The sequence below is a fragment of the Pinus tabuliformis genome, chromosome 4_2, assembly GCF_031772625.1.
Source record: "Pinus tabuliformis cultivar Carrire ecotype Pingquan chromosome 4_2, CPIR1, whole genome shotgun sequence".
In the NCBI taxonomy this organism is placed as follows: Eukaryota; Viridiplantae; Streptophyta; class Pinopsida; order Pinales; family Pinaceae; genus Pinus; species Pinus tabuliformis.
The window spans coordinates 723,291,475-723,306,447 of NC_142304.1; the positions used below are offsets into that span (position 1 = coordinate 723,291,475).

Genomic DNA, 14,973 nt, shown 5'->3' on the forward strand with positions numbered 1-14,973 from the left:
TACTCAAACTTTATTCCTATAAGATAAAAAATAATGTTAATGTTTTTGACGATTTAAACTTTATCCTTATGAATTAAATATATATTTAGGTATGACGCATTACTTGAGAATATATACAATAATGTCAAATCGGAAAAGAGAAGAATAATGAAAGTGGCAAGCGCTAAGAATCATACAAGGAAATACCCTATGAAATAAATATATATTTAGGTATGACGCATTGCTTGAGAATGTATACAATAAAGAGAAGAATAATGAAAGTGGTAAGCCCTACAAATCATACAAGGAAATATTTTTCCTTATATCCCGGTAAAGAACGCCGACCAGGGTGGGCGGGAATTTGATATAGAGCAGTGTAACGAGTTTACGATTTTGTCCAAAAATAATTGAAATTTTTGTAAGATTTTGACAATTTTTTTTAAATCTAAATTATAATTATAGAATTTTCAAATTCTCAAAACTCTTCATTTTCAAATTCTCAAAACTCTTCAGGGTGCCTTAACACATTGATAACAGAATGCTGGGAAATTAAACTGCCATCTTAATATATTATCTGTCGAGTAATAATCATATATAAAAAAAATATCTCATATATGGTAATAATATAAGAATATTAAAAATTTTAAGGGATAATTTAATATCTTATCAATTAGGAGGTCATTAAATTAAATTTTCAAGACGCTGGTAAGAACAAATTTCCTTAACATTTTTAGAATTAAAATCTCCTCAACACTTTTAGAGTTTAAAAAAAATGGGATTTTACTCCCTATACAGGCAAATGTAAAAATAATAAAGATATTTGAATATCATGAATACTTTGTCCGGTAAAGATGAATAATAATTTGTGAAATTATTGCCTCCTTCTTTTGCCTTAATCGTGTAACCGGATTCGGTGTTTCTAACTCTTGCACGAAGGTAGCCGACGTAGACGTTTAAACCTTCTCTACTCTTTTAATTGCGTAAGAAATACAATTCGCTAGTCGTGTCACATTAAATTCAATGAAATTGTGGTGGAGTGTTCAAATCGCCACGTGTTGTGACATGGATATGGCTCTGCAGTGGGTTTAGTGACGTGATTGAAAATTTGACATCAACCCATGAACCCACGCTTTATACCAATATTTCGTCAGGAGAAATGGCATCCAGAAGGAGTCATACCTGCCGTCTGAAATCTTCCCTGATATTCTTTAACTCCCTTTCCCAAATGGCACTCTTCCGACTAAAGCCGACACACACAGCTATATAACTTCCCGCAACTTGCTATGCATAGCTACATATAGCTAATCCCGCTATCATCTCCTATCTTATCTGCTCCGTTACCAAGATAGACAGTTATAGCAGGAAGAGCTGTTCGTCGCTGCAACCGAACTATCACCACCGTTGTGTTCGGTGTTCGAATCTCCGTGCGGTCTTTCAATCATGTCTGACACGCTCAGAAAGCGCGGCCGAGAGGCGGAGGTTCTTCTGGATTCCACTGAAGTCCAGGAGTCCAAACGCTTCAATGGCGAAGAAACGGACCCGTTTCGTCATTTGCCGCTATTAGATAAAACCCTACTGGAAGAAGAAACAGCTTCCAGTGAAGACGTCGTCAGTGAAGTCATGAGAAGCCCGGAGAAGGAGATCAGCGCGACATGTTCCACATTTGATGCCCCCATCGCTGTGGATAATTCGTCGGCCTCCGATATTTTTCGCGGCTACGAGGCCCAAACTGTAGTTTCGGACTTGGGTATTGATCTGTGGTACCTTCTAGAAGCTTCAGACGACGATCTCGGTATCCCCTCCCGCCCCGTTCTGGACTTTAAGGACGAGGTCTGTCAATTTCCCAAGGAAACCTTGAGCGCCGAGGGTTTGTCCGAGAACCCGGATCTCAAATGCCAAGTTAAAGATTGGGACATCGAAAACTTTTTTGAAAACAATCAAAAGTTTGAATTGATTGAAGATTGCTGGGATGCGATAGAGATGCAGGATTACATAAACAGAGATTTTGTCAGCCAAGACATGTATTTTGACGGCGATTTCTCTGCGCCATTGGCATGGGAAACTGCGGGCTGCATGTAATCAGCCCGACCTTCCTGATATTTCAACGTTGAAAAACATGCATTCTTTCGAATCAGTGCAATGGCAACAGCAGAATTTCCAGAATCGTTGCAAAATTGTATGGTATAATCATCACAGAAAATATTTTAGGCCACGCTCGATTGATCCACGCGGTCATAACGTTAAAATATGTAGTCATAAAGCGTTGAAACATGGCCACGATGATGTTTGAAATTGTATTTTTGACACTTTTACATGGGATAATATATCAGTCATGGAATGGTATTGAATATGAGAGACCAAAGCAAAATTCGAGCTAAATGAAAATTGCGCAGATATTGAAGTCTATTTTTGTGATCAATTTTATATATATATATATATATATATATATATATTTATTTATTAATTATACTGTATTGCTTTGCTTATTATATATAAATAAAGTTAATATGGGTTATAACATTATATTTAATTAGATTTTGTTTAATGATATTTTGATGATATTAGTTAGAATTAATAAATAATTTCATTTTCATCTCGTTAATTTGTTAATATTATATTTCAGAATAAAGTAAGTGTAGTAAAAATATTCAACTCACATTTTTAATCATAAATAAAATATTTAGAAATTTATATTAAATAACAAAATTTTATATTAATTAAACAAAGTAATATATGTATAATTCAATATAAAATTTAAATAAACTATTTAAATATATATCATAATTGATATATTTTAATGTTAATTTTATATATATGTACATATAGAGAGTCACGTTTATGTTAAATAACAAAATTTTATATCAAACACAAAAGAATTAGAAAAAATAATACATGTTTACTTTAATATAGAATTTAAATAAATTATTTAAATATATATCTTAATTGATATATTTCAATGTTAATTCATATAGAGAGACACAAATAAATATTTTAATGTTAATTAGGATAATATATTTCAATCTCTAAATAAAAGAATAGAAAGGAAAATAATCCAATTACTTTTTAATAAGAAAGATAGGTACAATTCATTTAATTGTTGATAAGGAATTGATATGTAGTATTTTTGTTATAAATTGGGTTTTTGCATTCATATAGAAAAAATTTACCAGAATTTTAATGGCCTAACTCCTACAAATTTATTGGCTAGTAGGTAGTTTCCGAAAAATACAAGAGACTCCCATGCATGTAACAAAAGTGAAGCTATTGGGCACATGAGCCCAAAAGACCAACAAAATTAGAATGCAACTATGCCTCATTAGACATATCAGGATGTGACCGGGGCTAAGATGTCCTCTCTTGAACTAGGTGACGATAGATACAAAAACTCACAATGGATATGTTTCTCCATGTGAGCCATTTTGTATTCCATGTGGTCTATCTTTTTTCATAAGGTGCCATTGTCCCTTCTATAGATTTGCAAGTTTGTCCTATATATACCATTGATTTCTCTAGATAAAAGAAATTATCGCATTTCTACTGTCATCTCAATCTCTGCTCAATTTCTCCATAAACATTTTTAGTTGATCGATTTGAGTATCAATGTTGCCCTGTTGAGGGTGAGAATCATGAAAACTATGAGAGTTAAAAATATTAGGGTCAACTATCTCTTCATGGCCATGATCCTCCATGTGAGTCCAACTAGAATGCCTCTATTCCCCTACCCCCTGACTTACCCTTCCACATGACATCAAGAAATTCACTACAAAATAAAAGACAAGGAAATTGGAGTGACTACCAAACAAACTCAAGTTGTAATGACCGGGCCACAAACCCCATCGACTATGCCAAGAGGGAAAATAAAACACTAGCTCCAAACAGACTCCTCTCTAGTAGAACCCAAACCCAATGTAACAGTATGAGTTCAACAAGGTACCCACATGTTCCAAATAAGAATTAGTTAGAAGAACCAAATGACCAATACAAACAACCACAGTCCCACAATTAGGTATAAGTTTGGGTATGTTGGAACCATATAGAACACCAAGCAGTACTCTCTGAGCACTGATAGATGTAGAAGAGCCAAGATGGTTTAATGACAGTTAATGCCCATCCTTTCACTTACACCAACCCCAAAATAGTAAAAATTGAGAGACTCGAAAACCATAGAACAAACATAGTACCCCAAATCCATAAGAATCACGACCAAGATTAAAAGCGAAGACCAACCTGGGCCAGGAAAATCCAAATAAATGTTTCAACAATAACTAAGATATTCTAAACCAAATAATAAAACCAAATTACCTCAAGTCGACGTTCGACCTCCAAAAGGAAGTTTTGCTTCCAATCCACAAAAGTGTGAAGCACTACCACTTCAGAACAACCAAAGCCAAACCGTAATCCTCAGTGTAGAGAATCACAAATCTTGGGGTCCCAATTGAAGTACATCAAAGGCCGAGGCAACTTGTGCACTACACCTTGCCACCCAAAACACCCCTCGATCCACAAGGCTTGACTTGACCACATTTAAGCCGAACATACCCAATACAGGCATACACCATTGTTAGATGCCAAGACGTTAGGCAGAAACCTAGCCATCATCACACCAATTGTATTCCTCTTTGCAACATCTCCTCAAACTAAAACCAAAGTGCCAATATAACCCTCATGCAGATTCTATCTTAACTCTCCCACACTTCATTTGCATGGTGGAGGGGTGACATGCCACCCCCGCCTTAAATATTGTGGGGATCGGTGGGGTGGCAGGATCCACCCCAATGCCTTCGTGTTATCATTCTTCTAACCCCATAAAGGAAAATTGACATGTAATATTTAACAGATATTAATAATAATTAAAAAATAACTAAAAAATAATGATGATCATAAATAAAATATGTTAATTTCAACTATGTATATATTATATATGGTTTTAAAAAAATCATATATTTCATATAATACAATTGAAAAAATAAATTTGTATACTTAAAATATTTGAAGTAGTGTTACTATTCTATATTTGGTCATTTTCATATTTTTTTTCTTTCTAGTTTTGTTTGGAATTTAGCAAAAAATTGTTTAAAATGTTTCAGCTATTTATCTTACACAAAAGGGCACTTTCAAGGCATTTAATTTATTTAGGTATTAAAAAATGCAATAAGAACAATGAAAAATTACACCAACACAAATATATATAAATATGTATAGATCTATCTTAATCACTAATTTGTTGATAAGAATAAAATTTATTGAGATGGGATTTTTTTTTTAAACTTCAAAATACCTAATATCTTTAAATACTTCCTAGATCTATAATTAAAATAAATCTATATTAATATAATTAATATATTCACCTAACAATTTTTATAATTTCAAAAATAATCATATTATAAAAGTTATTTAGCTAATTTTATTTTTTATTTATTTTAATCTTTTATTAATCGAATTTTGATATTAACTAATAATATGACATTGTAAATAAAGCATTAAAAAGTAATTTTCACACTTCTTTACAGCGGATAAAAATGGGACCCGAACCATGGAATAAAATCCCTTAAACACGAACGTACCACATGACCGAATGCCACTTTCATTCAAGATGATATGAGAAATTGCTGAATGGTGATGAAGGCACACAAGCTCTTTTAATCGAGATTATAACTTAGTTTAAGTTGCGTTAGAATATTATTCGTACCATAATGTAGACAGGTCGAATTATTCGATTCGTTATGTCATTCCATTTAAATGTGTTTTTTCTAAATGATATGGCATGGGACAAGATATGTTAATTAAGATCTATACAAATTTATTATTAAGGATAAATTTTCTATCTCAAATATAGATGAGTTATTATATAAGTTTTATGGGGTATTTAATGTCTCAATGATAACTTTTAATAGCTTTTATGTGTAGTGTACATATTATGTTTTGGTTGGTGAAACAAAATTTGTTGCACTGGCATGAATATGTAAATGTAAATATTTTGCCCAGGTGTTTATGTGATTTTAGATTAGTGAATGTATGTGGTAAAAGGTTAACGAGCTTGAATATGTAAATTTGTAATCACGCTTGTAATAAAAAATACATCATTGTTGCAAATCAAGTTAAACAAGAAAGTACAAAGGGGTAAGACTCTAAAAGTGGAGGATGGGATAAGAGATAAGTGATAGGCTTAAGTCTACAAGGTTAAGCCATTATTAAAATGAGTCTAAAGTCAAAGGTGTACATGTTTTGATCCTTTTCATGTCAGGACTAACCTCGAATGAAATTGTTGTATTTGCATGAAGATAGAATATGAATATATACATGGAGACGGAGACTATTGGGTTTCATCTCCCAATGTCTCTTTGCCTTCCAACTTCTTTGTTTTTGTTATTTACAATATGTACATGGATTTCCTAATCCCAAAGATTGGGTGTCAATATTCCCCCCTTAATCTGAAGTGATGTTGGTGAGTCCAAGCATCATTCTGGATCTTTCAAACTTTTCCCTTCCAAGCGCTTTGGTTAATATGTCTGCAATCTGCTCATTTGTGGAACAATTCCATAGGTCGATTATTTTGGCCTCAACATGATGTCGAATCAGATGGTATTTTGTATTGATGTGCTTTGTTCGATCATGGAACTTTGGTTCTTGGCCAACTTTATTATAGAATTGTTATTAATCAAAAGAGGAGTTGAATGCACTTGTTTCTCCTACAAATCTTCCATAATTTTCCTGGGCCACACAATTTCCTTCATTGTTGCAGTTGTTGCCACATTTTCTAACTCAGTTATGGAATCTGTTGGAACTGATTATTTGCGTGACCTCGAGGAGACAGCTCCTGATCCAAGACTCATAACATAACTTGAAGTAGATACTCCATTTTATTTATCTCCACAAAAATTTGAATCGGAGTATCCAATCAAGCTAAAGTCACCCACCTGTGTATACTTGAGTCCAAAGTCTTGAGTTCCCTTCAAGTAATTTAGAACTCTTTTTGCAGTATACCAATGACCCTCACAATCCTTTTGCCTAAACCTGGAGAGGATTCCAACAAAAAATGAAATGTTTGGTCTCTTAGTATCTAGGTAGTTGATACTTCCTACAAGTTGTTTGAACTTTGTTGCATCCTCAAATTCTTTTCCTTTAGTAGATGCGAGCTTTAAATTATTTTCCATTGGAGTAGTCAAAGGATTGCACTCAACCATGTCAAACTTTTTCAACAGATCTCCAATGTACTTATTCTGAGAGAGAAATATAAACTTTGGATGTTGAGTTACTTCAATACCAAGATAGTAGTGAACATATCCCAAATCTATCATTTCAAAACCTTTCCTCAGTTCTTTCTTTATGGATGCAATGCAGTTCTCATTGTTCCCCATCATCAAAAGATCATCTACAAACACCACATGATATAAAACTATGTTTCCAACTTTCTCAACAAACAAAGTTGAATCATTAAGATCATAATGTTTGAAATTGAGTTTCAGAATATGCTCAGTCAATTTCTCGTACCAAGCTTGTAGTGCTTGCGTGAGGCTAGACAAGGATTTTATAAGCTTGCATACTTTATGTTCCTAACCCTTCACAAAAAATCCTTTTGGCTGCGACATAAAAACCTTCTCTTTTAGATCTTCATTCAAGAAAGCAGTTTTTACATCCATTTGATGAAATTTCCAACTGTTCTGAGTTGTTAAGGCAAAGAGTGTGTGGATGGTATCCCATTTTGTTGTGGGAGAAAATTTATCCTCATAGTCGACCCCTACCTTCTGTGAAAAACCTTTTTCTACAAACCTGACCTTGTGCTTGTCAAGTGAGCCATCTACTTTATACTTGTTTTTGAAGACCTAATTGTAACATATTGGTTTGGTTCCCATCGGAGCATCAACCAGCTTCCAGGTGCCATTCTTTATCAAAAAATCATATTATTTTTTCATCGCTTCTTTCCATTCATCATGAGAAGTGCCTTCTTTGAAGGAAGTTGATTCAAAACATGTAGACAAATTTAGTTCATAATCATATGAAACATCCATATCAATAGGTGAATTGGGATCATCTACATCACCTCCATTTTTGTCTAACAAAGATTCTTATTCATGTCTTTCCAACCTCATCGGGATTAACACTTTCAAGTGTCCGTGTTATCCATTTTGGAGGACCTTTATGAGATGGCTCAGGCTACTCAGTTGAATGAGATGGGGTTGAATCAAGATTTAGTTTCCTAACTATGTCAATCACATCACTCAAAGTGTCGTCGGTCGTTAGAGCTTCATGCGAGGGAGAGAGTACTTTAGAAGGAGATTCCATAGATTGATACAGTATAGGGATCCCCCCTTCAAGATGTGGAATCTCATTATAAAACTCTTGAAAAGACTTTGAATGTATGAATCTATCCAAGTGATCAATATGTTTCTCAATAACATTGTCAGTCTTGGAAGATTAAGGAAATATCACATCTCTAGATATTATAAACTTCGTATTCACTTCATCATAGAGAGTATTCTTTGGGGGTATTTAATTACCCCAAGAAGATGCATTTGTGACTCCCTGCACCGAGTTTGCTTATTTATTCCTTAGGTATCAAGGCATAACAAGTGGAATCAAAAACCATGAGATGCCACATTGAAGGAATGTGGCAATACCAGATTTCATAGGGAGTCTTGTTTTTTATAGCATGGGATGGAAACCTATTCTTTATATACACAACACATATAAATGCATCAACCCAAAACATCAGTTTAACATTCTTGAAAAAAATCATGGAACATACCATATTTAAGATTGTCCTGTTCATTCTTTTAGCTAATTTGTTCTGTTGGGGATTATAGGGCGCGATTGTTTGATGTTTGATCCCATGTTGGTGAAGACAGTTTTCAAATTCAATTGAAGTGTGTTCTTTTCCATTATTAGTATGAATAGAGCCTATATGAGATTGTGCATCATTTTGAATCCATGCATGACATTTCTCAAATGTTTCAAATGTTTCATATTTCTTCTTCAATAAATAAACCCAACACATTCTGTTGTAGTCATCAATAAATGTTATCCTATCTTTATTACCATTTTCAGAAGGAACAGGCATTGGGCCACACAAATCATACTGAATCAGTTCAAGATTTCTATGTGCTCTGGAATTAGAATCATGCAAATATTGTTTGTTGTGCTTTCCTAAGATACAAGCATCACATTGCTTAAGTTTCCTAGGAATTGTAGGCAAACTAGTAACACCATTTTTCTTCAACAAATGGAGGTTATCATAGTTCAAGTGTCCAAATCTAGCATGCGATAAAAGACAATGGAAATGTACCTTCATCATAGTAAGAACTATATGAAAATTTCTATACACGAGCAGAGGTTCCTTGTAGCTTCAAAAGTATTTCTTCTTCTATCCCAGTCATGACAAGTGAGTAATCTGATGGTTTTCTTACCTCAACCTTGCCATCAAATATGTGAATGGAGTGTCCTTTTTAGTGGATGTTGACCAAAGAAAACAAGTTTCTCCTCAACTCAGGGAGGTATATAACATCGTGTAGAAGAAAATATGGAAGTCGAAGCAATTTGATCTTGATGATGCCAAGCCCTAATGGCTTGAGTTTTGACTTGTTTGAAAAGTATATTGATCCATCAACATTTTCAATGAATTCTTCAAAGAAATATCTTCTGAAAGACATGTGGTAAGTTGATCTGGAATCAAGCAACCAAGCATCTTTCCATGAAGCAAGTGAAGCATTGAATAAGCCTTCATTTACTCCAATGTTGCAATGTGCCACAACATGATGAGTGGACTCGGGTGCTTTTCCTTTCCCTTTGTCAAGTGTTTTACTTTTTCCTTCATTTATTTCCTACTCAATTCTATCCCAAGACAGCTTACATGTGGAAGCATCACGTCCATCATTGTTACACGATATGCAATGAAGATAAGAAATTTCTCCTTGGAAATGCCTGCCCCCTTACCTCTAAAATTCTTCCTTCCTCTTCCTCTTCCTCTTCGACCACATCTTCCTCTAGAAGAATATTGTGCATGATTCTTCTCTTTCTATGTAAGGCACATATCTTCTTCAGAAGACTCAAGAGCTCTATTCTTCCCAAAACCCTTCTCTCTTTAAGCAAACTTATTCTCTATGGAGTCAAAGGAAATGTCCTTAAGTTTACCACTGGCTTGCAATGTCTCAAGCTTATGTGAATAAGTGGGATACAGTGCCTTGATATAGGATGTGAGAGGAACATATATTTCAACACCAGTGGCCTTTATGTCATGTATAATGGATCTTATTTCTAATTATAAGGCAAGAGGGTCATTATTTTTCACTTCAGAGTGAACAACTTGATCATCAATTGAAAAACTTCAGGTTCAGAGTGTGAGTCATACAATTCCTTCAACTTATTTAAAGCTTCAAATGAATTCGAAAATGGCGAAATATGTTGACTCCCCTCTTTATTTACAAATGCTGCAATCAAGGCATTGGGCCTTGTTGTTCATGTTTTCCCAAATGACAATCTCCTTATCAGAAGTGGGCTTCTCAGGTGCGTTGTCTTCTTCTCCTTCACAAATTCCTTTCCACAACTCATTGAAAATAAGGGTGTGCTTTATCTTCCTATACCACTCATGGTAGTTCTCTTTTCTAGTGAGAACTACTCCCACTATGGATATGAGTGAATGCATCATAAAAAAACACTATCTTATTTTTATTCAAAATCACAACCTTTCTTGATATATTTTATTAGATAAAATATTGATTTAATTATAAGGATGGAAAAGCTTCACAATAATAATTTAATATGTGTCACCACTCCTTAATATATCATGTCACACCACCATATAATACATTACTATATGTGATACTCATTACTCTAGTCATACTCTTTATGGTCTATGCTTTATGGTCTTCAAATAATATATATATATATTCTCTAATATATATATGAATCAACATATGTCATGTCATAAGAATATATAAGGTTCAACACTATTCACCAACAATAATGTAACAACCATTCTATTACAACTTTTCAACCAACAACGACATAATTCATTCAACATTCATTCATCATCATACTATATGCTTACGATACTCATAAATGAATTCCATATGCATCCAACACATTCATATAATGTGAATAGTGCATGCATTCAACACATTATAAAAAAACATACTAGTTAACACTACCACTGCACCATTACATATGGAATTCAACACACAAAAGTTCAGGGCATTAGCTCCAATGCTCGGGTACCTTAGGTTCGAGTAATAGGTTCGAAAGCTCTCAATCCCAGAAGCCACACAAACATACCCAATGCCCATCACAACACATTCATTTCCAAACATATATTGGCCCTCAAAAATTAATTAACGCAGAATACAATACACCAACCATATAATACAACCATAAAAAAAACTTCAACGCAGACCATTACATCGTCTTCAAAAGGAGCGCAATGCAACATTTAATCAAATGGGATGTTCCAAAATTTGCAAAGAATAAGAATAAAATAGAATATAGTAGAGGGACAATATGTAGCAGAGAATAATGACAGAGTTCTGTAGGAGCTACATCACAAAAGGCTAATTTTGGAGTTGTCTTTGATACCATGTTATGCCCATGGAAAATTTTATGGGCTAGTAGTCGCAAGTGGGCTAATTTTCCATGGTTTTTCCAAAAAAACAATTTGCCAATTTTGCCTAAATTTTATAATATAAAATTATTTTACTTTAAAAATCGCCCACATTAGATAGGGAGTATATATAAAATCATTATAAATTTCAATAATTTTACAAACACATAAATAAACATTTTATAGTTTGTATATTAGGGACTAGTGAGATTTTCTAATGTTTTTAAACTTCAAGATAGTTTTCCATCCTTAAAATTTTCCCTGGTCAGGCTAGGAGTAACTCTGAATGAAATTTCTACATTTGCATTAAGATAGAATATGAATATATAAAAGGCGAGGGAGACTATTTAGTTTTATCTCCCAATGTCTCTTCATCTTCTAACTTCTTTTATTTTTTCTATTTACAATATGTACATAGAATTCCTAATCCCAAAGATTAGGTGTCCACAATCCTAAAGTGGGAAAAGGGGATTTTTCAAGTGTCACTGTGAAAAAGGGAACATGCATATAAATAGGGGGATTTTATTGTAATTTCCATCATTCTAGATCATTCCTTCCATCATTCTCATGGAGTGTGACAACTGTGACTAAGAAAATTTCTCTAAGGAGAGATGGAGACTTATATTACTATGATACTATTACAATGTGGATCTTAAGTGGATCTACGTGTACATTTCTCCTTGGTTTTCCTTGGGTTAACCTAGAGTCCTAGATCGAGAAGTGTAGAGAAAATTTTCAATAGTGTGGGTCTTGCAAGGTACCTAGAGTCTCTTTAGGGTAGTTGGAATTCCTAGAGCCACAAGGTTCAAATACTCCTTGGCTAATCTGTGTTGGATCCCTAGAAGGGCAACGACATATCTTAAGGGACTATGGGTGCAAAGAAGTGGATGCACTACCTTGGGTTGTGCAAGTTGGTGGGGGATAACAAACTATAATTTGGAGGTTGTTGGAGTTTGGTATTTCATCATGTTATCTTGTTAGTGTGATATGTCGAACTTAGTCATAGCTTCAACTCATGTATTACCCACTACTAAGAGACTATGGACAATGTGGTTTATGCATGGGAGAAATATTTTAGGTCTATAGATAATTAGTGCTTCATTTAAAAGAAAGTGTTTCTTATTATGTGATATATGCTTATAGTGTGCAATTCCATATGTTAAGATTTTATTGTAATTTATATGTGTGTCTACGTATTTCATTATGCCATTATGGTTGAGAATATGTTGCATTGCATGGTAGAATGCATTAGGCATGCATAACAAAAATTAAATAAGATACCATGGGTACCTATGTGACATATCTGGGATAAATATGGTAATTAGGTCATATTAAATAATAGTTATATGAGATATTTGGGTGGATGTTGGGTCGTAGCGGGTATAAAATATAGTTGTATTAGAGATACTTATCTTAAGTCTAAGAATATTCATAATTCATGGTATCAAAGGTGGAGTAGAGAAGTAATGTATGGTAGTCAGGTGGTTGGGCATGTTACAAAGTGGTATCATAATAGAGGTTAAAAACTTGAGGTGTATGGAATAAAAACTTGCTATAAAAGGAAATTTATAGTTTGCATGCTAACATATCGATGTGAGTGATGACCTATTATTCATGCTACTATTTTATTATGGTATGCACATGCTTTACTCCTAGTTCAAAAAAAAAAATACATACTTCGTAAAATGGCATTCCCTTGTTTATGTTGTCATCTTAAATCCAAATCTCTTTCATAACACTACTACTACCACATCATATCTTCAATCTACTTTTCTTCACAATATTTCCTTACATTCTTGCTCTACCCACTCCTTAAATAGCTATGTTACCTTATTATCTTATAATTTTCCTCAAATAAAATTTAGTGGTGAAAACGTGCCTCAGGTGCCATAAGATCTTAGAGTTCTTGAAAAGCATATTTTTGGTGAGGATTCCTCGAGCATATGTAATGTTCCCAATTTTTGTGAGTGAAAAATTCACTAAGGAGTTTTACCAATTTTTGGTGATATTAAATAAAAAGGAGAAAATATTATTTTGTGGGAGAAAAGTGGAAATTATTATTTTTATGAAGAATGACGGTAAATTAATATTTTATTAGTGGAAGGTGGTGACCACCAAGGAGAGGACTAGTAATTATAAATAGATATTGGAGGCCTCTATTTGGTATCTTTGATATTTGCAAACAAACACTCATCTATACACTTTGTTGTTTAGCAAGTCTACCGGATGTTTAGCCATGAGTCTCTTAAGCGGGAGATTAAACCTCTACCTCAAGGGACCATTCGTGCTCGCCCTAGGGAGGCTACTCTACAAGAGTTTTGAAGGGTTTCGGGGCAGCAACACATATTAGTAACCAACGTAGAGAGGAGAGTGTGTATTTCTCGGCAGCTAATAATCACGCAGAGGGAGATTGATACCAGAAGGGATCTCATTTCTTGTCGGGAGGTCAGGGAGATAAGGTAGCAGCATTGGGCAGTCATTTCGCTCGAGCTTTCAGCTAGCTAAGCCAGCATACTAGCAATTTACATTTCTAGGCAGAGGGAGAGCGCAGAGACCACTCAACATAATTTCACGGTGTTTGGGAGTAGTTGATCTGGGCCAAGAGTTCATCTGGGATGGTAGGAGTTGGATAGAAGGGGTGAACCCAAAATTTTGGAGAAGTTTGCATAGGGATTTGCAGGCAGTTTCCAGCAAGTCGAATTTGGCATCCATAGCTAGGTTGAGGCTCTAAGGGGGTCACAAATCAGAATTCAAAACCAGCCAAATTCCCTTCTAACTTTTTGTGGTTTTTGACCAAGGATTCTGGGGTTAAAAGCATATAAATTTCTGGGCAGTTTTAGTGGACTTTCCATCCATTTGAAATTCAACAGGGCCGTAGTTTTCTGGGTATCATGGTGCAGATTGGTGCAGCGGTTGGGCAACCTTCATCTCAACCATTTTCCTACATGGGTTTGGTCCTTCTTGTCCATTGAGACAATCCCAGGTGCACCATTCCACTATCTATTGTATTTGGCTTGTAGAAATATAATAAAATGGCTCTAAAGTTCTCCATTTGCAGTTTTTCTGTGGGTGCATGATGAATATTTCGTTTTTGTATTTTGTTGCATAGTCTATTTGTTGTTATCACTTGTATTTCCTATTTAGAATCATTACAACATAATGATATCTTGTTTTTAAAACCCTTTGGTGCAATTACAGAAACCTTGTTTGGAAACTAGTTTATGGGAGACACTATTTGCAAATAAAAATCAAAATAAAGAATTTTATCCAACCTCCATTGCTCCTTATATCACAAATTTCCAAGCTTGTTGCTCCGTTATAAGTTTATCACTCATATTGTCACAAGTTCCAAGTTTTTAAATCTCAGTTACATGAAGCCACAAGTTCCACATGATCTGTGTTCT

General features: G+C 34.3%; 1 protein-coding gene across 1 annotated transcript; it reads left to right on the forward strand.

Moving 5' to 3' along the window:
* The first annotated feature begins 1,127 nt into the window (after nt 1–1,127).
* On the forward strand, nt 1,128–2,316 carry LOC149171604 (uncharacterized). The gene has a single exon (XM_089427523.1). The coding sequence runs from the start codon at nt 1,420–1,422 to the stop codon at nt 2,056–2,058; it is 639 nt and encodes a 212-aa protein (XP_089283649.1). The 5' UTR covers nt 1,128–1,419; the 3' UTR covers nt 2,059–2,316.
* The last annotated feature ends 12,657 nt before the right edge of the window (nt 2,317–14,973 follow it).

What these genes read in the sequence shown, in the direction of transcription:
- LOC149171604 (XM_089427523.1), top strand. Translation starts at nt 1,420, where the DNA reads ATGTCTGACACGCTCAGAAAGCGCGGCCGAGAGGCGGAGGTTCTTCTG.